General features: G+C 44.9%; 2 protein-coding genes across 3 annotated transcripts in view; both read left to right on the forward strand.

The window, feature by feature from the left end:
* Positions 1–1661: 1661 nt before the first annotated feature.
* n4bp3 (NEDD4 binding protein 3) overlaps positions 1662–22328 on the forward strand; it is a 34668-nt gene continuing 14001 nt past the window's right edge. The window contains exon 1 of one of the 2 annotated variants that reach the window (XM_080900662.1): positions 1662–1908. The gene's annotated coding sequence lies outside the window, so the exon portion shown is untranslated. Of the gene's footprint in view, positions 1909–9163; positions 9446–22328 lie in introns of those variants that run through there. The other variant, XM_080900663.1, reaches the window with a different exon arrangement.
* LOC308408431 (uncharacterized protein) lies at positions 17243–22325 on the forward strand. The gene is made up of 2 exons (XM_080900661.1): positions 17243–17441; positions 17853–22325. Exon 2 carries the CDS (start codon positions 18044–18046, stop codon positions 21767–21769), a length of 3726 nt encoding a protein of 1241 aa, XP_080756787.1. The 5' UTR covers positions 17243–17441; positions 17853–18043; the 3' UTR covers positions 21770–22325.

Below are 22328 nucleotides of genomic sequence, written 5' to 3' on the forward strand. Positions count from 1 at the left end.
AACTGTCCTCTATGTCTGCAATGTTGCCTTCTGGTAGTTCAATCCCCTCAGTTCTGACTACCTTCCCTCTCTTTGTTACCATCCGACTACACTTCTCCAGTCCGAACGACATTCCAATGTCATTGCTGTATAGCCTGGTAGTGTGGATCAGTGAATCGATGTCTCGTTCACTCTTGGCATACAGCTTGATGTCATCCATGTACAGGAGGTGGCTGACAACTGCTCCGTTCCATAGTCGGTATCCGTAGCCAGTCTTGTTAATGATCTCACTGAGGGGGTTCAGGCCTATGCAGAACAGCAGTGGGGACAGAGCATCTCCTTGGTAGATCCCGCACTTGATGGTAACTTGTGCTATGGGCTTGGAGTTGGCCTCTAGTGTTGTACGCCACATCCCCATTGAGTTCCTGATGAAGGCTCTTAGGGTCCCATTGATCTTGTACAATTCTAGGCATTCCAGTATCCAGCTGTGGGGCATTGAGTCATAGGCCTTCTTGTAATCAATCCAGGCAGTGCACAGGTTGGTCAGTCTGGTCTTGCAGTCTCGGCTGATTGTTCTGTCTACCAGTAGCTGGTGTTTTGCACCTCTGGTATTCTTGCCAATTCCTTTCTGTGTCCCGCTCATGTATTGACCCATGTGCCTGTTCATCTTAGCCGATATGATGCCTGACAGGAGCTTCCATGTAGTACTGAGGCAGGTTATTGGTCGGTAGTTGGAGGGGACCGGTCCCTTCTTGGGGTCCTTGGGGATCAGGACCGTCCGGCCTTCAGTTAGCCATTCCGGGTGTCTCTCGTTAACTAGCAGCTGGTTCATTTGTGCTGCCAGACGCTCGTGGAGTGCAGTCAGCTTCTTCAGCCAGTAGGCGTGAACCATGTCGGGCCCTGGTGCTGTCCAACTCTTCATACTGGAGACCCTTTCTTGGATATCTGCCACTGTGATGGTTACTGGACCCTGTTCAGGGAGGTCGCTGTGGTCTGCCCTCAGATCCACTAGCCACTGAGCATTGCCGTTATGGGTTGCATCCTTCTCCCATATGCTCTTCCAGTATTGCTCCGTCTCCAGCCTTGGTGGTGCTGTTCTCTTATTGTTCCCTTGCCACTGAGAGTACACCTTTGCTGGTTCTGTGGAGAACAGCTGGTTTATTCTCCTGCCTTCTATTTCTCTGGTGTACCTCCTCAAGCGGTATATATATATATATATATATATATATATATATATATATATATATATATCTCATCAAGTGTTTCGTGGCCACAAATAAGTATTTCGAGGGCACGTTATACCTATTTCGTGGCCTCGAAATGATATTTCGTGGCCACAATTTATTTATTTTTTGGACCATGTCATCAGAGGGGCTCCGTATGAATCAGCTGATTTTTCTCTTACAAATTTGTATAGATTAAAACTACTAAAAGTGAGTACTCCAGTAGTGTTCGCCCTCTTTGCCTGCTAATAGTCTAGCTCTGGTATCACCTAAAATATTTCTATTTATTTTTATTATTACTTTATTGTTTTATTGCTATTATTAATCATATTATCCACGCTGCTTCTGATTTTCTTGCATGAACTTCTACTGTCGGTAGATGTCGCTGCCTCTCCTCCTCTCAGCTAAGTGTGTCAGCGTTACCGGGGGACAGGACAGGCGCATGTTTCCCTGCCTCTCGTGTTTTCCCTCATTCTGCTCTCCGCTATTCAAACCTCTGAGAGGGAAACCACACAGTCCCAGTCTGAACTCCACTCTCTCCACGCCGGTCGATCGCCAAAGTACTGGAAAATACCCCCGGGGAGCCACCTTTTTTCTTCTACTTTTTTTTAAAATCTTTTTTTCCTCCCTGCTTATAAGCACCGGGATACAGAACTGCAGCAGAGTGGCCGTGCTGGTTCCAGAGATGTCCTGCATGCGGAATATGGTGAGTGCCAGTTTGTTTTTCCCAATCTTGCCGTTATCTGCTTCCACTGCTGCGCATGCAGAGCTGCAGCTGGAAATTGTGTCAGTGCATGGTGCGTTGTGGTCAATGATGATCCAATAAATCAATCAATAAATAAAAACTTAAGACGTGAAAGGACCGCGCTTGATAAGCTTGCCTGTGCAGATTAAAGCCTTTAAAGTGACACAGTGTCGCTCTCCCAAAGTTTTTAGCTCCTAAATCAGGGTTAATCCTTACGGCTACCCAGCCGTCTGCAGTGCTTTCACCCTGTCAGTGAGTATGTTAAAGAGAAGGGGGGTTGGTGGACCCATATATTTTTGTTCTTTTTAGCCTTTAACTCTGGTCACTTTGCAGCTTTGGTGGTCTCCTGCACTTCTACTGTTGGGCCTGCACGGTTGTAAATGTTTGGCTCTCTGTTTGATGCCCAGGAGTTTGGGGACAAAAGCTGTTTCTCTGTGAGCGTCTGTGTTTGGATGGCGTGGGAGGGGGAAGGAGGTTGGTGCCTGTGGGGGGATGTCTTGGGGACTGCCAGGCTGTCGTCGTGGAGACCAGAGGCCACAGGTGACCTCTGACCCGAGAAGTCGCGGAGCGTTGCAGAAGGAGTCCTTTGACTGCCGTGGTTATGGGCGTATGCTGACGCAAGAGCAAGCGCACATCAGAGAGACAAGTGCAGGCTGTTGTTGGAGACTGCGCGCTAACCATTCCTGTAATTTAGGATTGGAGGTGATGGCGGGGTGATGCTGCTGTCTCTGCTGCTGTGAGATTGCGCTCGTCACTGCATGGCAATCACCCAGACAGCTTAAGTGCTGTTTAGGCTTCAAGTCGCCACATAAAAACACATTCCTCCATGTGATCACCCAGGAGATAAAATTCTGCAATCAGAGCTTTAACCTCTGTGTCTGTGACAGCAGATTGCTTTCATGTAGTTTGTTTTTTGTGTGTGTGCAGAAACTTGTTACGCCAATCAGTAAAGAGAAGTAATAATTTGATAACTATTTTAAGAATCTGCAGAGCAAATATAACGATCTCTCTTTTGTATCAGTGTAAAACTAATACCTTGGCTGTCACACTGTATATTGATTTAAGCTCAAATAATCCCAAATGATCATGTGCTCTCGATCTATTAAAGAAAAAAAAGGCTGTGACACTATTTATAGGCACATTGTACACTCTAGAATATTAAATCTAAGCTCTATGCGGGAGATTGTTGGATTTTTTTTAGGGCTTTTTATTTATTTCTTTTGACACAGTCAGTCTTTGGTGCTCTTCTCTCAGCAGAATCAGCCAAACAGCTGATGAGAGCTCCTCGTTCAGCTGTTTGAGCTCTGGGGGACTGATGCTCCCCCCCGGTGAGTGTGCGTTTGTGAGTGTGCCTCTGTGTCTGTCTCCCTAAACCACAAGCAGCTGATGAAACACATATTCTGCTGACTATTTGGTGAGCGTAGTAAAGATTAGAGGATCCAGATTGTGGTCCATCAATCAGACTGATGTTTAGTGGGCTCTCCCAGCTCTGCACTCTCATACTTTGCTTGTTTTAATGCAGGCACCAAAGGTGCAACTGAATGTCCTCCCCCCCAAATGTGCTCCATACGATGCAATATGCTGTTTATCTTGATATTATTTTGTGGCACAAAAGTGCACAGAAAGCCAATCATGTGTACTACACTCAAGCAGATGGTGGAATGGGGAGAGCACAGCAGTAATGGCACAGTCCTCCTCATGTGATATTTCCCCTCAGGCTAGCCACCTAATCAAACACTAATCAGCTCTCCTTCCACTCACTGGTTTTGCTCCGCCTCAGCGTTCCACAGATTTCCCCTTTCCTCCAACCTCTGTTCTACTTCTCCTGATCCCGAGCTTATCCCGTACCCTATTCTCCTTGTGCGTTTTGTGTGCGGTCATCCCCAAAACTCCATGTCTGATTGCACTAAGGTGAAAGTGTCATGTTCTTACACTCAACACTCCTCCCCTTCGCTCATCCCTCTCCCCGTGGCTTGGCCTGATCTGCACTCAAGGCCGTCTGTCACTGCAATTAAAGCCAGGCCAGGTTAAGAAAATCACTGCAGGACCTGGCCAAGCGTGCAGGGCTGCCAGCCTTTATTCTGCCACGGTTTGATTTAATGCTGTTTAGCTTTCGAACCCACCACAGTCAAGAGTAGTTTCTATCAGGAACTGTGTAAGTAACTGGCAGCAAGTTCTGTGTAATTTCTAACCAGTGTGTTAACCATGTGAACCACAATGCTTGCTGCATTAGCATGGCCCCTGTTCTCACTCACAGGTTACAAGTGCCCATACAGAGAACACACCCAAGTTAATCATTGGCCCCGAGTGGCAGGTGTTTCCTTATAGCTGGAGATTAATCTTTGGGAGTATTTTACCGTTCCTGCCACTTCCTCTTAACAGATTTTGAAACTTAAATGCAGCAAAGTCACAACTTCGCAAATTAAACCTGCAGAGCAGTGGTTGTGTCAGTTGGCTAACACTGATTCCGATTGTTTATCTATGAGGTAACATGGCTGCTATGCAGGTTTAATCCTAAAGTTGTCCAGCGCTATCTGCCAGAGATATTCTGAAAGTCCCCAACTTTCACACTTTCACATAAGTACTGCAAAGTACAGAACATCACAGATTCATGATGTATAACAGGTTTAAGTGTAAGTGTGAGTGAGCATGGGTGGATTTGGCATCATCGGGAGTTGGCTTGGTGGCCCACACTCATTTCTGTCAATCAAAATCAGTTTAACTGCCAGACTCACTTTTTGACATTTAATCCCTGCAAAAGTGTACTTTGCCCATTATTTGGTGGTATATAACTGACTGCGTGGTGAGTTGACCTCCCAACTGACTGCTTAACAATTACCTCATCCTCATGAGACAGACTGAACCCTTTGACCTTCAGAGGGGAAAGGTCTGAGAGTGTAGGAGGCCGGACAGACCCTTTTGTCTTTAAATGTCACCAACTCAGAAGGATGACGTGAATAGCTCCGCCGCTCACTCTGGCATCGCCTCATCCTGGGACTACACACTCGTTTATAGAACGCAACATTTTCCCGTGAGTCAAATGCAACCTGTTTACCTCATCTCAGCCTTATCGCTTGCTTGTGTTTTTATTGATCGGGCTTATCTCCCTGTGAGAAGCGCTCACACTCACCTCCTCCCTGTAGTTATCAGCAGCAGCGGTTACCTTCTGTGTGTGTCTGTTGCGTTGCGCTCAGCCCGTGTCTCCTATTTATTCTGAGGAATTGTAGTGTTGCAGAACAAAAGGCCATGAGTCAAAGCCCTCCTCTGTGAGTGGGCATTGTTGTATTCATATCCGCGTGTACAAGTAGCGGTCGTCGAGGTAGCCGCGGCTCTGCTCTCTCCAACGGCATTTCAGTTTGCTGTCACATCGTGTGCTCTCAAAAGAAATCAACGTGGTGGTTTTAAAGGTTACAGTGAGCTTCCATGACCTCCTAGTGTCTCCCTTATGTCTCACAGGTAGTTAAGTGGATCAGCGGTGAAGACTTGTTGAGGCTGTATTTCTCTTTTTTTATTATGTCATTTAAAACCAGGAGCTTGTATGAAAGTATGAATATAGCCGCTGTAATGTCACCCAATGGTTAGTGAACTCCTGTTTTTATGGTTCGATTTTAGCTTTTTTAATTTTTGGAACCAGATATGTGGGGGCAGGAGGGTGAAGTGCTAAAGCTGTATTTGGCTTTTACACTTATTCACTCCCTGTATAGTGTTTGGAAGACCAAACACAAGCAGACAGCTATTGATATACACTCAGCAGTCACTTTATCAACTGCCCCTCATTGCAAATATCTAATGTAAATATCTAGCCAATCACATGGCAGCACCTCATTGTATTTAGGCATATAGACGTGGTCAAGACGACCTGCCGAAGTTTAAACCAAGCAGCAGAATGGGGAAGAAAGGTGATTTAAGTGACTTTGAATCTGGCGTGATTGGCTGAGTATTTTAAAAATTGTAGATCTACTGGGATTCCCCACAGAACCATCTCTGAGGAATTATCTGAAAAAGGGAAGATACCTAGGTAGTAGCAGATCTCTGGAGAAAATGTCTTGTTGAAATCAGAGGTCGGAGAACAATAGCAACAGTAACTCTAATTACTACTTATTACAACCGAGCTATGCAGAAGAGCATTTCTGAGTGCACAACACGTCAAACTTTGAAGCAGATGGGTCAGAGCAGCAGAAGACTGCACCAAACGCCACAGCTAAGAACGGAAAACTGAGGGTACAATTCGCACTGGGACACCAAAATTGCACAATAGAGAACTGGAACAAAGTTGCCTGGTCTGATGGGTCTCAATTTTTTACTGCAACGTTTTGATGGTGGAGTCAGAACGTGATCTAAATCAGCAGTCCCCAACCTTTTTTGCGCCACGGACCGGTTTAATGTCAGACAATATTTTCACAGACCGTCCAAATAAATGCAACAAAATAAAATGATACGACCAAGACAAAAACTGTGGTATTTTGCAAATATAATAAGAAACGCAAATTCCCTGTGTAAATGTTTAACTTTATTAGCAGCGTCCTCCTGAAAACCGCCAACAACATCTACCCCTTAATGCATTCTGGCCGCTATAGTAACGTGTAACTATTTCTTTTAAAATGAGCTGTACAACTGCAACACGAGAAAAGACCCAGGGAAACTGAGTCAATGATAAAAAACCCTGAAAAATCATAAAATTTTACACCCGAGCCGCCCTCAACTCTCGCGGCCCGATACCAAACGACTCAAGGACCGGTACCGGTCCGTGGCCCGGGGGTTGGGGACTGCTGATGTAAACAACATGAAAGCATGCCACAAAGCTCAGATCATCTCAAACTAGTTTCTTGAACATGACAATGAGATCACTGTACTCAGTTGGCCTCCACAGTCAGCAGACCTCAATCCAATAGAGCGACATTGTGGATGTGCAGCCAACAAACAAACTGCATGTCCTCTCAATATTGACCAAAATCTCTGAGGAATGTTTCCAGCACCTTGTTCAATCTGTGAATGAAGAATTAAGGCATCACTGAAGGCAAAAGGAGGTCCAACATTATTCCATTTAATATTGCTTCACGATTGCGTACCAGCTTTTCATAATTATTTCACTCTGTAAACCAAATATTGAAAGATATGGAGCCCTTATTGTTTTTAATTTTAAGTTTCGCTTAATTTAACATAACAAAGACTTTGAGGTCTAACATGTGTAATCTGTACACACATAACTTCTTTTATAATATAGCCAACTAAACAAGCAAGGCTGAAATTGTGTTATAAAATGCTTCTATTCCCTTTCTTCTTTATTGTTTTATTGATACATTCAACAACAAAAGAAAGTGACTACAAGAAACGTTAGAGACGGGTCATGGATAAAAAAAAAAATCATGGACATTCTTACACCTATATATACCTATATATACCTATATATATATATATATATATATATATATATATATATATATATATATATATATACCTATATATACCTATATATATATACCTATATATACCTATATATATATATACCTATATATATATATATATATATATATATATATATATATATATATATATATATATATATATATATATATATATACACCTATCTGCTTATAACCTCAAGTGGCTACACTGTTGCATTGGCTTCATTTTTTATCCCAGCAGTTGCCGCATGCTTGAAACAGGGAAGAGTCGGTAATACAGCCCTGCCAAAAGCTTATATTTTGGTACAAATTAAAGAAATGAGACATTGTGTGCCAGCGCGTGAGCTTTACAGGAGCTGGTGAGTGGATTATGTGACCTTCGGACAGAACCAGAATAATGGTTTCCTGTTTTTTACGCTAATCTAACTGAATGCTGTGTATGTTTGCTGTACAGATCTGAGACTGGCATCGGTGTTGTCATCTAACAGTCTAACACTTGTGACTCTTCAGTTTTTAAAGTTGCGTTAACTAATCGCATTAACATCTCCTGATCCTTACAGACAGAGTTGCAAAATTTGTTTACAAGAGCTAACTCCTGTGTGGCAGACACAGTAAGCTCCGGTCTAAAACAGGATAATGGTATTTCTCAAGAACCAGACAGCCAGCATACCTCCCATAGCACTTTCCAGTGATGACATTGTCCAGAAGAGATAAGCCAGAGGAAATGAGTCTAGCTGACAATGAGTTTGTTGTTTAGTTGATTGGTCATACAGGTACAGTAACTGTAAGCAGGCTCTGACACGTTCCTATCTTCTCTTCTTTGTCTCCTCTCCTTCTGCAATGCTTGCTGCCAATCACATGGATGCACCGCCTTCATTTTTTAGGATCCTCCATCTCTTACTTTGTTTTTCTTTCTTTTCTTTTTCTTCTTTTTGGTTGAACTTCTCTATCAGCCAGCTGGGAGTGACTGCCTTTGAAATCTGAGGCCCTCTGGGGGCCCACACATACAGTAATGACAGGGGTACTGGAGCACCTGCTCAGGTTTTGGGCTGGGCTGTCCAGCTTTGATGGGGTTAGGCCCTCCTTTCATTTTACTGCTGATTTTCTTCAGATTACTCTCAGCAGGCCAAGGGGCACCATAAAACATCATACTCCACTGGAATGCCTTTAATAGTTTGCCAGTCTCAACATAGTGCATCCCTGGCTGGCAAGGTGCTTTTATGAGCTGAGATTCTTGTGTGCCCACCCGTTGGTCCAGATACCCACCTCAGCTCATTGGCCCACATCGGATGGTGAGGACAGAAGAAAGGAGCCACTCTCTCCTGGTTACAGAGCAGAGAACAATGTCTTCTCTCTTCTTCCTTCTCAGATCCCAGCATCTTTAGTTTGAGATGTGTAACTTGATATGGTGTCGAACCCGTCCAGTAACTTAGCCTCTCAGGAAGGGAGACGTACACTCAGACTCTTGTCCAGACAGTCCACTCAGACTCATCCCCCTCCGCATGCCCTCATTTTCCACTTCTTCCTCATTCCCATCTTCCTCTTATTTTCTTTTCATACATTCATCCTTCTTTCCCCATTTATGCTGTCTGCTTTGTAACCTAAGTCAAATCCCTCCTGATTGTCTTATTATCCTCGAGCAAACAGACGCACTGCGTTGCCGTTGTCCAGTGAAGCTGGGAGTTTTATTTAAGGTCTGCATTGAAGGCTTCAAAGCGTTTTCACATGCAGGGGCTTTTGTTTCTGGAACTGGAAGAACCAGTCTGACCACACTGGCCTTTGAGAGGGCTCACAGTGCACAAAGAAGTGAGCAGGAGGGAAGGGTGTAGTGTAACTAGGAACATACAGAGCTCGCTTAGCTTAGTCCAAAATGTTGATATGGGCCCAAACCATCTGTTTAGACCAGTGTAAAGTCTTCCTGCAGGTCAGTGGCTGAAGCAGTTTCCTCTTTATCCACGCACCTCCCAGCTGCCATCGCAGGCTGGGAAACACGAGTCATGTGATGTCATCATCAGTAGCGAGGGTGACAGAGAGAAACAGGGCGTGCATGGGATCAGGAGCAGAGAAGTGAAGTTTCAGGTGGACAAACACAGGTAAAGAAGTGTTTTTTCCTTCTACATTTCCTACTATTTAAAGACACTCTTAGTGTAAAAAAGTTAACTTTGCCTCTCTGTTCACCTCATGTCTGCTTATGATTTGGGTTTAGATTTGTTTACAATGTTCCTTTTATAAAAGTGAAAGTACCTCAATTCTGGTTTCAGCTCAAAGATCCGTGTATCTACTAGCATTTAATACGCAGCCCCGATTTCTCCAGGGAAAACTTGACTAATTTGCATGCCAGTAACCTTAAAATGCTCTCTAATGCACTGAGATTTAAGGCAGCGCTGTCAAAGAGCAGCCTAAGCTGCAGAGAGAAGAGGGAAGCATCCTGATTGTTAATCACTTTGCCCACGAGGAATTCTTGTTTGCAGTGAAGCTGATTTGGAATTAGCTAACTTTATAACTGAATCTTTTCCCTACGGGGATGTGACGTCACTCGGAGCAGCAGAATCAGCCTTCCAGCTTGGAAGTGATGTGCTAATTAACGGTTAATTATTGAATGGTCCAGAATGAAGCCGTACGGTCTTCAAATAATAATAAACGGGGGTACTTGCCTTCCAGCGAGCGTTGCATTGAGAGCTCATTAATAATATCACGCTTTCTTTTTCTGTTATATCTGAATTATCTCTGGTCTGATGGTCTATTTGTGTCTCTGGAATTCCCCCTGAGGTCTATTCATGAATTCTGTACCCAGGCTGAGCAATTAGATTTAATTTAACTGACTGTGTTCCCCAGTCAATTAAATTAAATCTAATTGTTTTTGAGATTTTTTTATTTTTGCAACAGCAATCAAAACAAAACAACCTCATCTAGGTGATATTTCGCATATCATAGTTTTTCTTGCGGCTTTTGTTGTTAGTGTAAACTCTCTACAGTAAACTTATGACCTCATTTGGCTGAATAAGGTGTTTTCCAGTAGCACTCAATTCATTTACAGGGAAACTTCAGCCAGGAAGGGGGGGGACACTGATCTTCTGACTGGGCATCGGCCTTCGTCAGCATCAGTGTTTACTACCCGACATCATCCCTCTTCAGTTCTCTCTCTCTCTGGTGCAAATGAGATCAGAAGGATTTGCTGGGATGTGATCGGCAGAGCAGTTTCACCTGCACACGGGTCACTCCACGTGTGCCTGTTAGCTTCTGAGTCCAAACCAATTTTTAGCTGCGGTGCATCCGTTTTCCCATGTTGATTGTGCCGAGTGTGTGGCCTAACATCCAGGGCGTCCCGATGGATGCTTGCACACTCTTTGCAGCTGTTAAGTGGAATTGATTCAGGTGTAGGTCGATGTGGGAACCACTCAATTTCCATCGATGTAATCACAGAACGGTGACTCCTGCGTGAACCGCTCCAGGAAACAAAGAAGCCACAGTGAGTCTCTGCTCACCCCTCCTTACTGTAAAGAATTTAATAAAAAGCCTTTATCAGCTCAGTTTAACATTATGTTACCTGCAGCCTATGATTATGTGGCTGAATAATCGGTCACTGAGTTGTTGTTGTTGGGCTGCCGTTACCAGGTTCTCATGGGAATAAAGTTACTTTTGATAACAGATTAAAAATGTCCCAAAGCCCTCAAAGTCCTCCAGCAGGGGAAACGGACAACATCAGCCACATCAGAGCTCCACGTGTTAAGTAACGGCATGGCACATTTAATCATTACCCAGTGAGAAATGTAAGGAATGTGGGTTTGTTTCCTCACACTGCTCTCGGTGGACTTATGCTCTGCGCTGAACATGGCTCTGCTGATAGCAGCAGTTGGCAAACACTATACAGGCTTTACCTGTTATCCACAGAAACCAAGCAGAACTTGAACTGGATTCAGAATCAAGTGTAATAAATATCATGCCGTTGTTACAAATGCCAGCGAAGGTGAGTAAAGAAATATTTTAGCATGTTGCTGGTTTTATAGCTGTTGGTTTTCTTTTTAAAATACAGAAAATACAGAAAAAAAATCTATATTTTCCTTTTACAGAATGCCGGACATGCATTTTCTCAGCATGTCAGGCATCATAAACTGCATATTAATACAAAATTATCACGCAGATTAGATTTAAGTATGAAAGTAAGAAAATTATAATCCAGCGCCAAATTGTGTCATTCTTGGTTAGTTGAAATTGCACAAGCTAAAGAGTAAACGATGCGAAATTCTGACCAGTTCATGAGCAGCGAACCTTATATTTAGAAGGCAAAAAGTGAGAAATGAACCATGAAAATCACCATAATAAGTTTATCTTGATAGATAAAATGAAAAAACAGTATAACAATGGCACGTGTCATCAGGAGCTTGCTCGGTGAGGCACTGTTGGGTTTCCCTTTATAAAGTCAGATATCTTTGAGGTTATTGTTCAGTACAAATGAAACTGCACTGAATTGAACAGCTTCAGTTCTTCGTGGCTTTTATTCTCTATTCCTCTAAAGCGCTGCTGTAGGGTGGGAGCAGCATTCTCCCCCATATTTCTGCACTCTGTGTTTTGATGATGGCGGTGGAGAGCGCTGACTAACACATCCAACACGTCCAAATTCTCCCATAAAATGTTCAGTTTGGTGTAAATCTGGACTGTAAAAGTCAAAAGCATATTATTAGAACAAAGAGCAACTCTCTTCTCTGTATTGATTTGAAGTGACCTGCCTCCTACCAACAAAGAAGAGCTGCTGCTGGATCCTATCACTGAAGGGGTCAAGGATTCAGTTTTTCCTCCGTAGTGCATCGCCTAAAAAAGGCTTTCTCTGCATATTATTGGTTTCAGGAAAATAAGATTTCTCTCCCTCTGTTTTTTTGTCCTTTTTTTTGTTTTTACACCATTTCAAAAAACAATTCTCTAGTAAATCTTAGCATTTTTAATGAGTTCGGCTACCAAAAAAATAGCAGCGCTCTTTAGTGTGCTACATTCTTTATTTTCATATCCTCCACGTGTGTCATTTTCATATTTAAGACCTTAGCTAAAAAGTTGCTTTAAAAACAACACCTACAATCAGCAAAATTTCTTGGCAACTCTTTGATTCCTGATTAGCGTCAAATTCTTTTCCCATCATAGAGTTGTCAGTAAACTCCGGACTTCTGATTGCTAAACCTGATACTGCTGTAATTGCAAACTATGATGCATTTCACATGGGAGAAGAAATCCCGACTGTTGTAGCAACAAGTACTGTAATAGGAAGGGCTTATGGAACAATACGTTGTTTAGTTTGTTCAGAGATTAAGGCCTTCATCTCGGCTCCCACGCTACTATCTAACTCATCGTCTCTTGTGGCTGAAGAGCAGTTTTTGTTTTGAATAGCGGACCCACATGTTTTTCTAAAGCTTCGTTTAAAGCGTCTTGTGGAACTAGTCGTGTCGTCCTGTATCATTTCTATTTTTTATTAGATGCAAGCCAAAGCCTGAGTCAGAATTTGTACAGTTATATTTGTGAACATATGGAAATGCTAACAATTTAGCACCATCAGAAATCCAATAGGAACGTGTAAGTTATGGGAAAAGATGGAATAGCAACAGCCCCATCCTGTATGTCATACAGCTTATATCATCATCAGCTATTTACATTGATTGTTATACATTTCTTTTATGTTGTTTGCGAGCCTTGATCTACCTGTAAGTCATAATCATACTCATTTGAGCAGTGTTTAAAAGCGACACGTTTACACAGACACTAAAAGAGGAAACAACTTTGAACACGTTAACCTTCCCATTAATATCAATAAAATCAACTGATTGTAAGGATAAAAATAAAGATGGAAATGACCACAAACGCAAAACAATACTTTAACCTTTTAAAGTCTGAACTATGAAATAATTTAAAAAAGGTTTTACACATAATTAATTATTTTTTTTTGAAATAATTAAATATTCCATCCATCCTCTTTAGATTGTCCTCATCAGGGTCACAGAGGGGCTGGATGTTGATGATCTGGTGCGACATGCAGTTGCTCTGTGGGATGGATAAGCATGTATGCTTTGTGGAAGTGTGATCTGTAAAGGAGTGAAAGGGGCAACCTAAAACAACAGTGAGGTCAGCTGCTCCACACAGCTGTGTATCTACACCTCAGCAGAACAAATCCACACAATCATAACTTCCCTAATCCTAAAACACCTATAAATATTTTTTTTGTCCTCGTAAGGGAGGGTCCCCGAAACATGAGTCATATCAGGACTAGACGAACGTAGACAAACCCACATGTAGAGGTTGAACTTATAACCTCACAGATGGAGCAACGCAGGCATTTGTCCAAACAAACTTGTGCAATTCTTTTCACACTGCAAATTGATCATATTTTAACAAAACCTGCTCTTATTACTGAGTCACAGTTACATAAAAACCACAGAAGGGATGTTGGTGCATAAATTCCCCCCATAAATAACACAAATAATACCCATGGCGCTGTGAGAGCAGGTGCCTGCGAGGGCTCTCCCTTGTGCTGTCTTGCCAAATCAAACTGATTTATGTAACATCAGTCAGCTACAGATCAATATGGTGCAGCCGGTCAATCCAGATAACACCAACATGGCTGCTGTGGTCATTGGATTCTTTGCAGAAATACTGCGAAGTCAACAGAGGCATTATAGCCAAAGCACACTGTGCAGGCCTGCGTCGATAGGCAAACTGATGCAAAGTGAGGAAACCCACATCAGCCTGAGAGGAAGTCATCACCTGATTTACTGAAAGGCAGACGCAGCCAGTCAGATCACAAACGTTAGACTTCTGTATCGAGCTGAAGCTCTCTTAAGAGTAATCCTGCAGGTTTCTTTAAAAGAAAAAAAAAACCCTGCTGAACTTTGAGTCTCACGTAAGTTTCGTGGTTTTCTTTTCTGGGTCAGTAATTGTTGATCCAGCTGTGGAAATTATTAGTTCGAGGTCTCATCTACTCAGGGATCAGAGCGATTAAGTTGCCAGCTCACATCCACTGACAACATCAATTTTGAGAGTAAAAGGAAAACAAGATGAATGATATGCATGTCAGGATTTTGTAATAAATATATGTGACATGCCACATGCAGCTGATACTGGTACTGGTGCTCAGTGGCTTCTGTTTTTATGTGAAGAGCATTTTTCTACCATATTAGTTTCTCTTCACTGGCTAAATTGAATCTAAAAGAGGTATTGAGACCTTGAGGTATTTCAAGTAAAGCACTGCACCACATGAAAGTACATAAAAGATGTGGTGTTGAAACTTACAAATCCACTGTTTCGCACACTATGTGTTTCAACCATTACCAAAGAACAGCTGCAGAAAGCACTTTAAAATCAGATGATTCTTTTGGATGAACCCTCTACAAGTGACTGCCTGAAATCTGGAACCCACAGGCGTCACCCATTCTTCCGTTTCCTCCCTTGAGATGCGTCTGCCAGGCCTTTACAGCAGCCACCTTCAGTTGCTGCTTGTTTGTGGGTCTCTCAGCCTTCAATTTTGTGTGTAATAACTGAAAAGCATGCTCTTCTGAGCTGAGATCAGGTGACAGACTTGTCCATTGATAATGTCAGATTGCTTTGCCTTGAGTCTTGCAACATTTGTCTGAATCTGAGCAGAGCGTATGGCCCTGTGCACTTCAGTCAGCAGTGACATCACCAATAAACACCAGTGACCAGGGTCCACAGGCAGACATGTGTGCACATGCAGTAACATTTATCCTGCCACATTTGACAGATAACACCATGTGTTTTGGTTTCATCTGTTCAAATACTTTTTTAAAGCAGGTTCTTTCAGGTTATTTCTGGCAAAGTCTTATCTGGTCCTCTCACTCTTGAGTGTAAGCAGTGGTTTGCGCCTCGTCTAAACCCTCTCTGTCTCTTGATTGTAGACTTTGACAATGATACATTTTAGTTGTCTCCTGTGGTCGTCCAGGTCTTTTGGTGTTGCTGAGCAGGCCAGTGCATTCCTACCTTTTAAGAATGCATCAGACTGTTGATTTGGTTATTCCTAGTGTTCCTAGTGTTATTTTGCTTCTCCAGCCTAATAATGGCCTCCATCACTCGCACTGTCTGAGGCTGAAATGCAACAGTGAAAGACCTAAACTGCAAATTCAACACTCTGAATCAGCTTTAGATATGCTGCTGCTTGTGAAATAATAAGGCAACAGGCCTCACTTTGCCATAAAACCGCTTATCAGTTAGTTGTCCATTAATTTTTAGTCTGAAAATTGGCAACTGTGTATACAAGTGGCTTTAATTCCTAGACAGTCAATGCAAAACTGTTGCTAAAGCCTTTGATTTACGACTAAAAGTCTTCACTTCAATCACATATTGATTGTTTGACTTCAAAACTGCTGCGGTGGCAAAATTATAAAGTTGTGGGGCGTTTTTTTCCAAACAAATTTGGGATCTAAGCGCATGGTGGAAACTTGCCATCACACAGTACGCCAGTCCTAAATCATACCCTACGTAATCATTCATTTTCCTCTAAATGAAACTATAATTTACAAAATGGATATCATGCTGTAACCAGTGATTAAGACCATAAGCTCAGTAGGAAAGTGTTTGCCGAGGTCATAAATCAAGCGAGATTCTAACAATTTCTTTCTTGTAGGTTTCTATACAGTCAAACTTCAATTTTAAGGCAGAGGAGCCTCCTTTTAAAACACAGGTGCTAATAGACACATTGGCTTTGCAGCTTTTCAGACCCCATAGGTACAGTTTATGAATTAAAATCAAACAACAGCCACTGATATCATTAAAAATAATTCCCCTCTCGCCACTGCGGGTGGTCTGTCCTTCAAGCTCGGGTCCTCTACCAGAGGCCTGTGAGGTTGAGGGTCCTGCACAGTATCTTAGCTGTTCCTAGGACAGCACTCTTCTGAACAGACATCTCGAATGTTGTTCCTGGGATCTGCTGGAGCCACTCGTCTAGCCTGGGAGCCACCGCACCTAGTGCTCCGATTACCACTGGGACCACTGTTATCTTCACTTTCCACACTTCTTAAGCTCTTCTCTGAGCCCTTGGTACTTCTCCAGCTTCTCATGTTCCTTCTTCCTGATGTTGCTGTCATTCGGTATCACTACGTCTATCACCACGGCCATCTACCACCACTATGTCTGGTTGGTCAGCCACCACCATTTTGTCCGTCTGTATCTGGAAGTCCCACAGGATCTTAGCTTGGTCATTCTCCACCACCATAGGGGGCGTCTCCCATTTTGACCTGGGGACTTCCAGGCCATGCTCGGCACAGATGTTTCTGTACACTATGCCGGCCACTTGGTTATGGCGTTCAATGTATGCCCTGCCTGCTAGCATCTTGCAGTCTGCTATTATATGCTGAATTGTTTCAGGGGCATCTTTACACAGCCTGCACCTGGGGTCTTACCTGGTGTGATAGACCCCAGCCTCTATGGATCTTGTGCTCAGAGCTTGTTCCTGTGCTGCCATGATTAGTGCTGTCTGTGCTGTCTTTCAGTCCAGCTTTGTCCAGCCACTGGTAGGACTTCTGGATGTTAGCCACTTCCCATCCTTCCATGATGGTTCCTCTCCTTCCTCCTCTTTCTTGGGTTTTTGCTGCCTGAGGTATTCACTGAGCACGCGGTCGGTTGAGGTAATCTTCCTGATGTATTCGTGGATCTTTGTTGTCTCATCCAAGACTGTGGTACTGACACTCACCAGTCCCTGGCCTCCTTCCTTCCGCTTAGCGTATAATGAACGAACATGTGCAGTAATAGTAGGGTTTACAGACGAGGGTTCCTAAAATCCATCGGCACTTGCTTCGTGGAAATTGCAGAATGAAATGTCTGTGTCTGCTCTCAGCTAACTGCTCAGTAGCATGTATCTATAGCCATGACAAAATATGACCTTTAACCTCTGTATAAAAGGCTCTGGGATTTTATGTCTATGTTCTGCAATATTGTGTGGGGTGGAGTCGTAGGAAATGACGTAGGCAGAAGTTGGGGGTATCGCGATGCTACTTGAGAAGAGGAGATTTTTTCTGTGTTAGTTCTGTTACCTCGTAAGCTGTGTTCCTGGTTGCCATCCTTCACGTGATGCTCCGAGTGTTAAGTTCATGACTGGAAGTAAGTTTCCTTAAATATGTTCATTTTCCGATTCTGATGTTGGCCGCGGCTTTAGTTACATTCTACCGCATTGTAGCACCGCATTTTTTCATCTCGTGACTCGAAGCATGTGCCGCCGGCCGCCGCCATTATGTAGTAATTTTATTCGGCCACACGATGGCGCCAAAGTCCTTTGTTTACAGTTAGAGTGGATGTTTCGGCTATGTATGACATTCTCACTGTGTTTAATTGTGTCCTTTCTGTGTTTGGAGCAAGAGATGTAAGATTGGCGTAGTTCAAATTATATATGTCCTGTTATGTGTATATTCAGATGGATGTGTTGGTTTATTTCATGTAATCCTTTATATTTATCTTAGTGAAGCTGTTGCTGTATATATTTATATACTCATGGCAACTTGTTTGTTACTACAGACTGCTGGCAACACTGAGCATCTAGGTGGCAATAAAACAGCTGGCGGTGACAATCCAGCAAAGTGGAAGCCTGTTGTCCTCCTTCCTGTATCCTGACCGATACACCATCTTGTTAGCTGCTGAACCTAAAAGAACTAGCCCTCACCAAGTACTCCTCAACATTGGTCCTTCGAGCCGGATGAGTTATCAAGATGGAGCCAGATGGAGCGACATGTCCTGATGCAAGGCCTAAACGCCATACACGTCGACCAAGCCGGTTTGAGGACTTTGATGTTAACTATACAGGCCACCTCTTTAGGGAAATGCTGCAGTGGGATACCCCACAGCCTCACACAAGAAGCGACAGAGTTCAGCCTCAGTATAGTCATACGCCACCCCTCTACAGCGACAGGGATGGGGCCTATTACAATACACCCCCTCCACTGGGAAGAAGTGAACAAGATGTGGACCTTAATAGGAGCCTCTCACCTGAATTTGCACCTTCTAATTTGCTAGGGTCTTCAATACACACATTTCATACAGAATTCAGAGCCTTGCAGGCCGAAAGAGAGCAGCTACTCCAATCACAGCAAGTTTTACAGGAGGGCCTCAAAGAACTGAAGGAAGCAAAGAGTGACCTCAGAGAGCTGATTGAAGTGGCTCACCTGCTGAGGAAGGATATGGCTCACCTGACTGCCTCACAGCCTAGCACCAATCATCCCCCCAAGCGCGGTTCAGGAGAGGTATACACCACCCCTGAGACAATGCCACAGGAGGAGGATGAGGAGGTGTGGCCTGACCCACCGCCATGGCCTGAACCGATGGAAGAGTTGCACACAGGATTCTCCCAAATGAAGGTTGACGAACAATACTCCAATGATGGTGTACAGTACCACCCTCTACCCCACACACCATATTTCGCTGGTGAGCCTTCGCTGCCTAGTCATCGCTGCACCCTATATCAGGACCCTGTGGTTAAGGATGGAAACACGTTTCATGCCCCTCCACAACACTCTGTGCCACCCCCCTGCTGGGCACCAAGTAAGACAGGTTTGCTCCCAACCAAGCCTGTTCCAGCCAGTTCCCCCTCTCTTGTCACTGGAGTAACCAGTGGGCACGGCAGCAACCCATCTGCTCCTCTTTCGGCTGAGCTAGTGTACAGGGGGCCCAAACCAACCATTCCAAGGTTCATTCATTCTGATCCCTCTGAGTTTGCTAGGCTCCGCATGGCTTTAGAGAACCTACTCCCTCCTAATGCTACTGAGCTCTTCAAGTATCAGATACTTGTGGACCACCTCAAACTAGATGAAGCTCGACTTATTGCCGATGCTTACCTGAACTCACCCAAGCCTTATACTGACACCATGGCAGCCCTCCACGACAAATTTGGACAACCTCATCAGCTCGCCTTGAGAAAGATAGCAAGTGTCCTGGATGGTCCTGAAATAAGGCGAGGTGACACAGTAGCCTTCCAAAGGTTCTCCCTTCAGGTGCAGTCACTAGTTGGGCTGTTACAAACATTAGGACTGGAAGGAGAAGCAGAGTTGAACTGTGGGTCCCACGTTGCCCGACTAATAAGTAAGCTTCCTGCCGAACAGAGAGCTGATTTTCGTCGACACCAGTTTAAACAGCCCGGGAGCTCCTACACTCTGTACGACCTATCTGCATGGCTTCGTCAGGAGTCCTGGTGTCAAGGATTTGACGGCCAAGCAGGTGTAAGAAGCAGTAGAGAAAGGACCAGTGTAAAGGCTGAGGCCCGTCCAGGCCGACAAACCGTGACAGTCCTACATAACCTAAAGGGGCCATCAGAACACACTTTTTCACCAGTGAAGGAGAGTCGAGCTAGAGGGAAGGTTAAGAACAAAGCCTACTGTGCCTACTGTGAGAGCACAGAACACTATTTCAGCCAATGTGATGATGTAGCCAAGCTCTCCAAAGAGGAAATAAAGGACTGGATACAGGTCAACAAACGATGCTGGCGCTGTGCCCGAACTCATTTAGCTGCTCAGTGCACACTAAAGAAACCCTGCAGCCGCTGCCAGGGTAAACATCTGCTGGCTCTTCACGAGGTAAATGCCAGGACAGAAGGAAACAACGCTGGCATGGCTGCAAAGGAGGAAAGCTGCCTAACCAGTTCGGCTTCGGGCTCACTCTACCTTGATCGCCATGGGGCTGGCAATCGTGTCATGCTGAAGATTGTACCTGTGCTTTTGAGCCATGGAGAGCGGACTCTAGACACCTATGCTATACTTGATGACGGTTCAGAGAGGACCATGCTGCTCCCTGCTGCTGCAAAGACTCTTGGTCTGGCAGGCATCCCGGAGGACCTGCCATTACGAACCGTCCGCCAAGATATTCAGATGCTTCATGGACATACCGTATCCTTCAGCGTCTCTGCTGCTACCAACCCCGGATCCTACTACAAGATTGATGGAGCGTTTACAGCTGATCGTCTCAACTTAGCTCACCATACTTATCCTATCGACCAGCTGAGAAGGAAGTACAAATACCTGCATGGGATCCCGGTCCCTGCCCTGAAGGAAGCCAAGCCTCTGCTTCTCATTGGTTCAGACCAGCCACACCTGATCACCCCCATAGAACCAGTCCGCCTCGGCCCACCTGGAGGCCCAGCAGCAGTCCACACCCGGCTTGGCTGGACCCTTCAAGGGCCAAATCTTTTCATGGGGCGGCAGACCCAGCCTGTCCTATCCCTGTATACATCCGCCCAATCAGACGAGTTGCTCAAACATGTGGAGCGGCTCTGGCAGGTGGACGTGGTGCCTTACCGATCCGAGAAAGAGGTCACTCGGTCGAAACAGGATCAGCAGGCTGTGGCCCTGCTCGAGGCAAGAACAACTCACAGGATGGTTGATGGAGTCTTCAGGTATGCTACACCTCTACTCCGTCACCCACAGATGCCGCCACTGAATGCACCAAAGGAATCAGTCATGCCCATGCTTCAAAGCACAGAAAGGCGCCTGTTAAAGGATCCCAGTCGGGCTGATGCCTACAGGGCAGAAATGCAGAAGCTGATCCAATCAGGAGCCGTGAAGGAAGTTACGTATGAGACTTCGCCCAAGGAGAACTGGTACATACCGCATCATCTTGTCAGTCATAACGGGAAGAATCGCCTGGTGTTTAACTGTTCCCATAAATACCTTGGACAGTCCCTGAACCAGTTCCTGTTGCCTGGCCCTACTCTTGGAGCTTCCCTGCTGGGGGTGCTGGTCAGGTTTCGTGAACACCCCATAGCTGTGAGTGGAGACATCAAGGGGATGTTCCATCAGGTACTGCTCCTCCCTGAAGACCGGCCCCTGTTGAAGTTCCTTTGGCGGGACTTAAAGGTGAATGAACCCCCTAAAATCTTCGAGTGGCAGGTCCTGCCATTTGGGACAACTTCAAGCCCCTGCTGCGCCACCTTCGCCCTGCAGCATCACGTGATGGAGCACACACAGCCTGACGACAGCCTGAGATTCTCCATCGAGAGGTGTTTCTACGTAGACAACTGCCTACAGAGTGTTGGCTCACCGGAAGAAGCGAGAGATCTGGTGGATCGGCTAAGAGAGTTGCTGAAATCAGCTGGCTTCGAGCTACGTCAGTGGGCTTGTAATGATCCAAGTGTCCTGAGCCATTTGCCTCCAGAAGCTAGATCACAGAGTCTGGATCTGTGGCTAGCCGAGGACAAATCCAACCCGCTAGAGACCACGCTCGGGCTCAGCTGGGACTGGAATACCGACTCCTTGGGTTATAAGCACAGGCCCGTGTCCTATGAGGTGCCAACCCTCAGAAACATCTATAGAGTCCTAGCCTCACAGTACGACCCTTTGGGCTATCTGTTACCCTTCACCACTCGGGCCAAGCTCCTTCTCAGGCAGTTATGGGATAAGAAGCATGGTTGGGACGACTCGAATCTTCCCTCCACCCTCCTGCAAGCTTGATCTGACTGGGAGGTGGAGCTTCAGTTTTTACCTCACCTTACCTTCCCACGTACCTATGTTCCTGCCAGTGCTAACTTAAAGGGGGCCATTCGTGAGGTGCACATTTTTGGGGATGCTTCTGAGAAAGCTTATGGAGCGGTGTCCTATATGAGGACTGTAGAACAGGATGGGCAAGTTCACCTCACCTTCATCCTAGCTCGCTCCCGGGTAGCCCCCAAACGAGCTCTCTCTATTCCCCGCCTCGAGCTCTGTGGAGCTTTGCTGGCAGCGCAGCTGGCCAGTACCCTGAATAAGGAACTCACCTCAGCGATTGAAAGAACAGTCCTGTGGTCTGATTCGACCACTGTTCTTACCTGGTTGAGCTCACAGTCCTGCCGCTACAAGGTTTTTGTAGGAGCCAGGGTAGCTGAGATACAGGAGTTGACGGAACACTGTACCTGGCGCTACATAGACTCAGAGAGTAATCCAGCGGATGACCTGACGAGAGGGAAGGCTCTGGCCGAGCTCAAAGTGCCTAATCGGTGGTCGAATGGACCCCCCTTTCTGCTCAACAGTCCTG

The sequence above is a fragment of the Rhamphochromis sp. 'chilingali' genome, assembly GCF_963969265.1.
Source record: "Rhamphochromis sp. 'chilingali' genome assembly, chromosome: 13".
NCBI lineage: Eukaryota > Metazoa > Chordata > Actinopteri > Cichliformes > Cichlidae > Rhamphochromis > Rhamphochromis sp. 'chilingali'.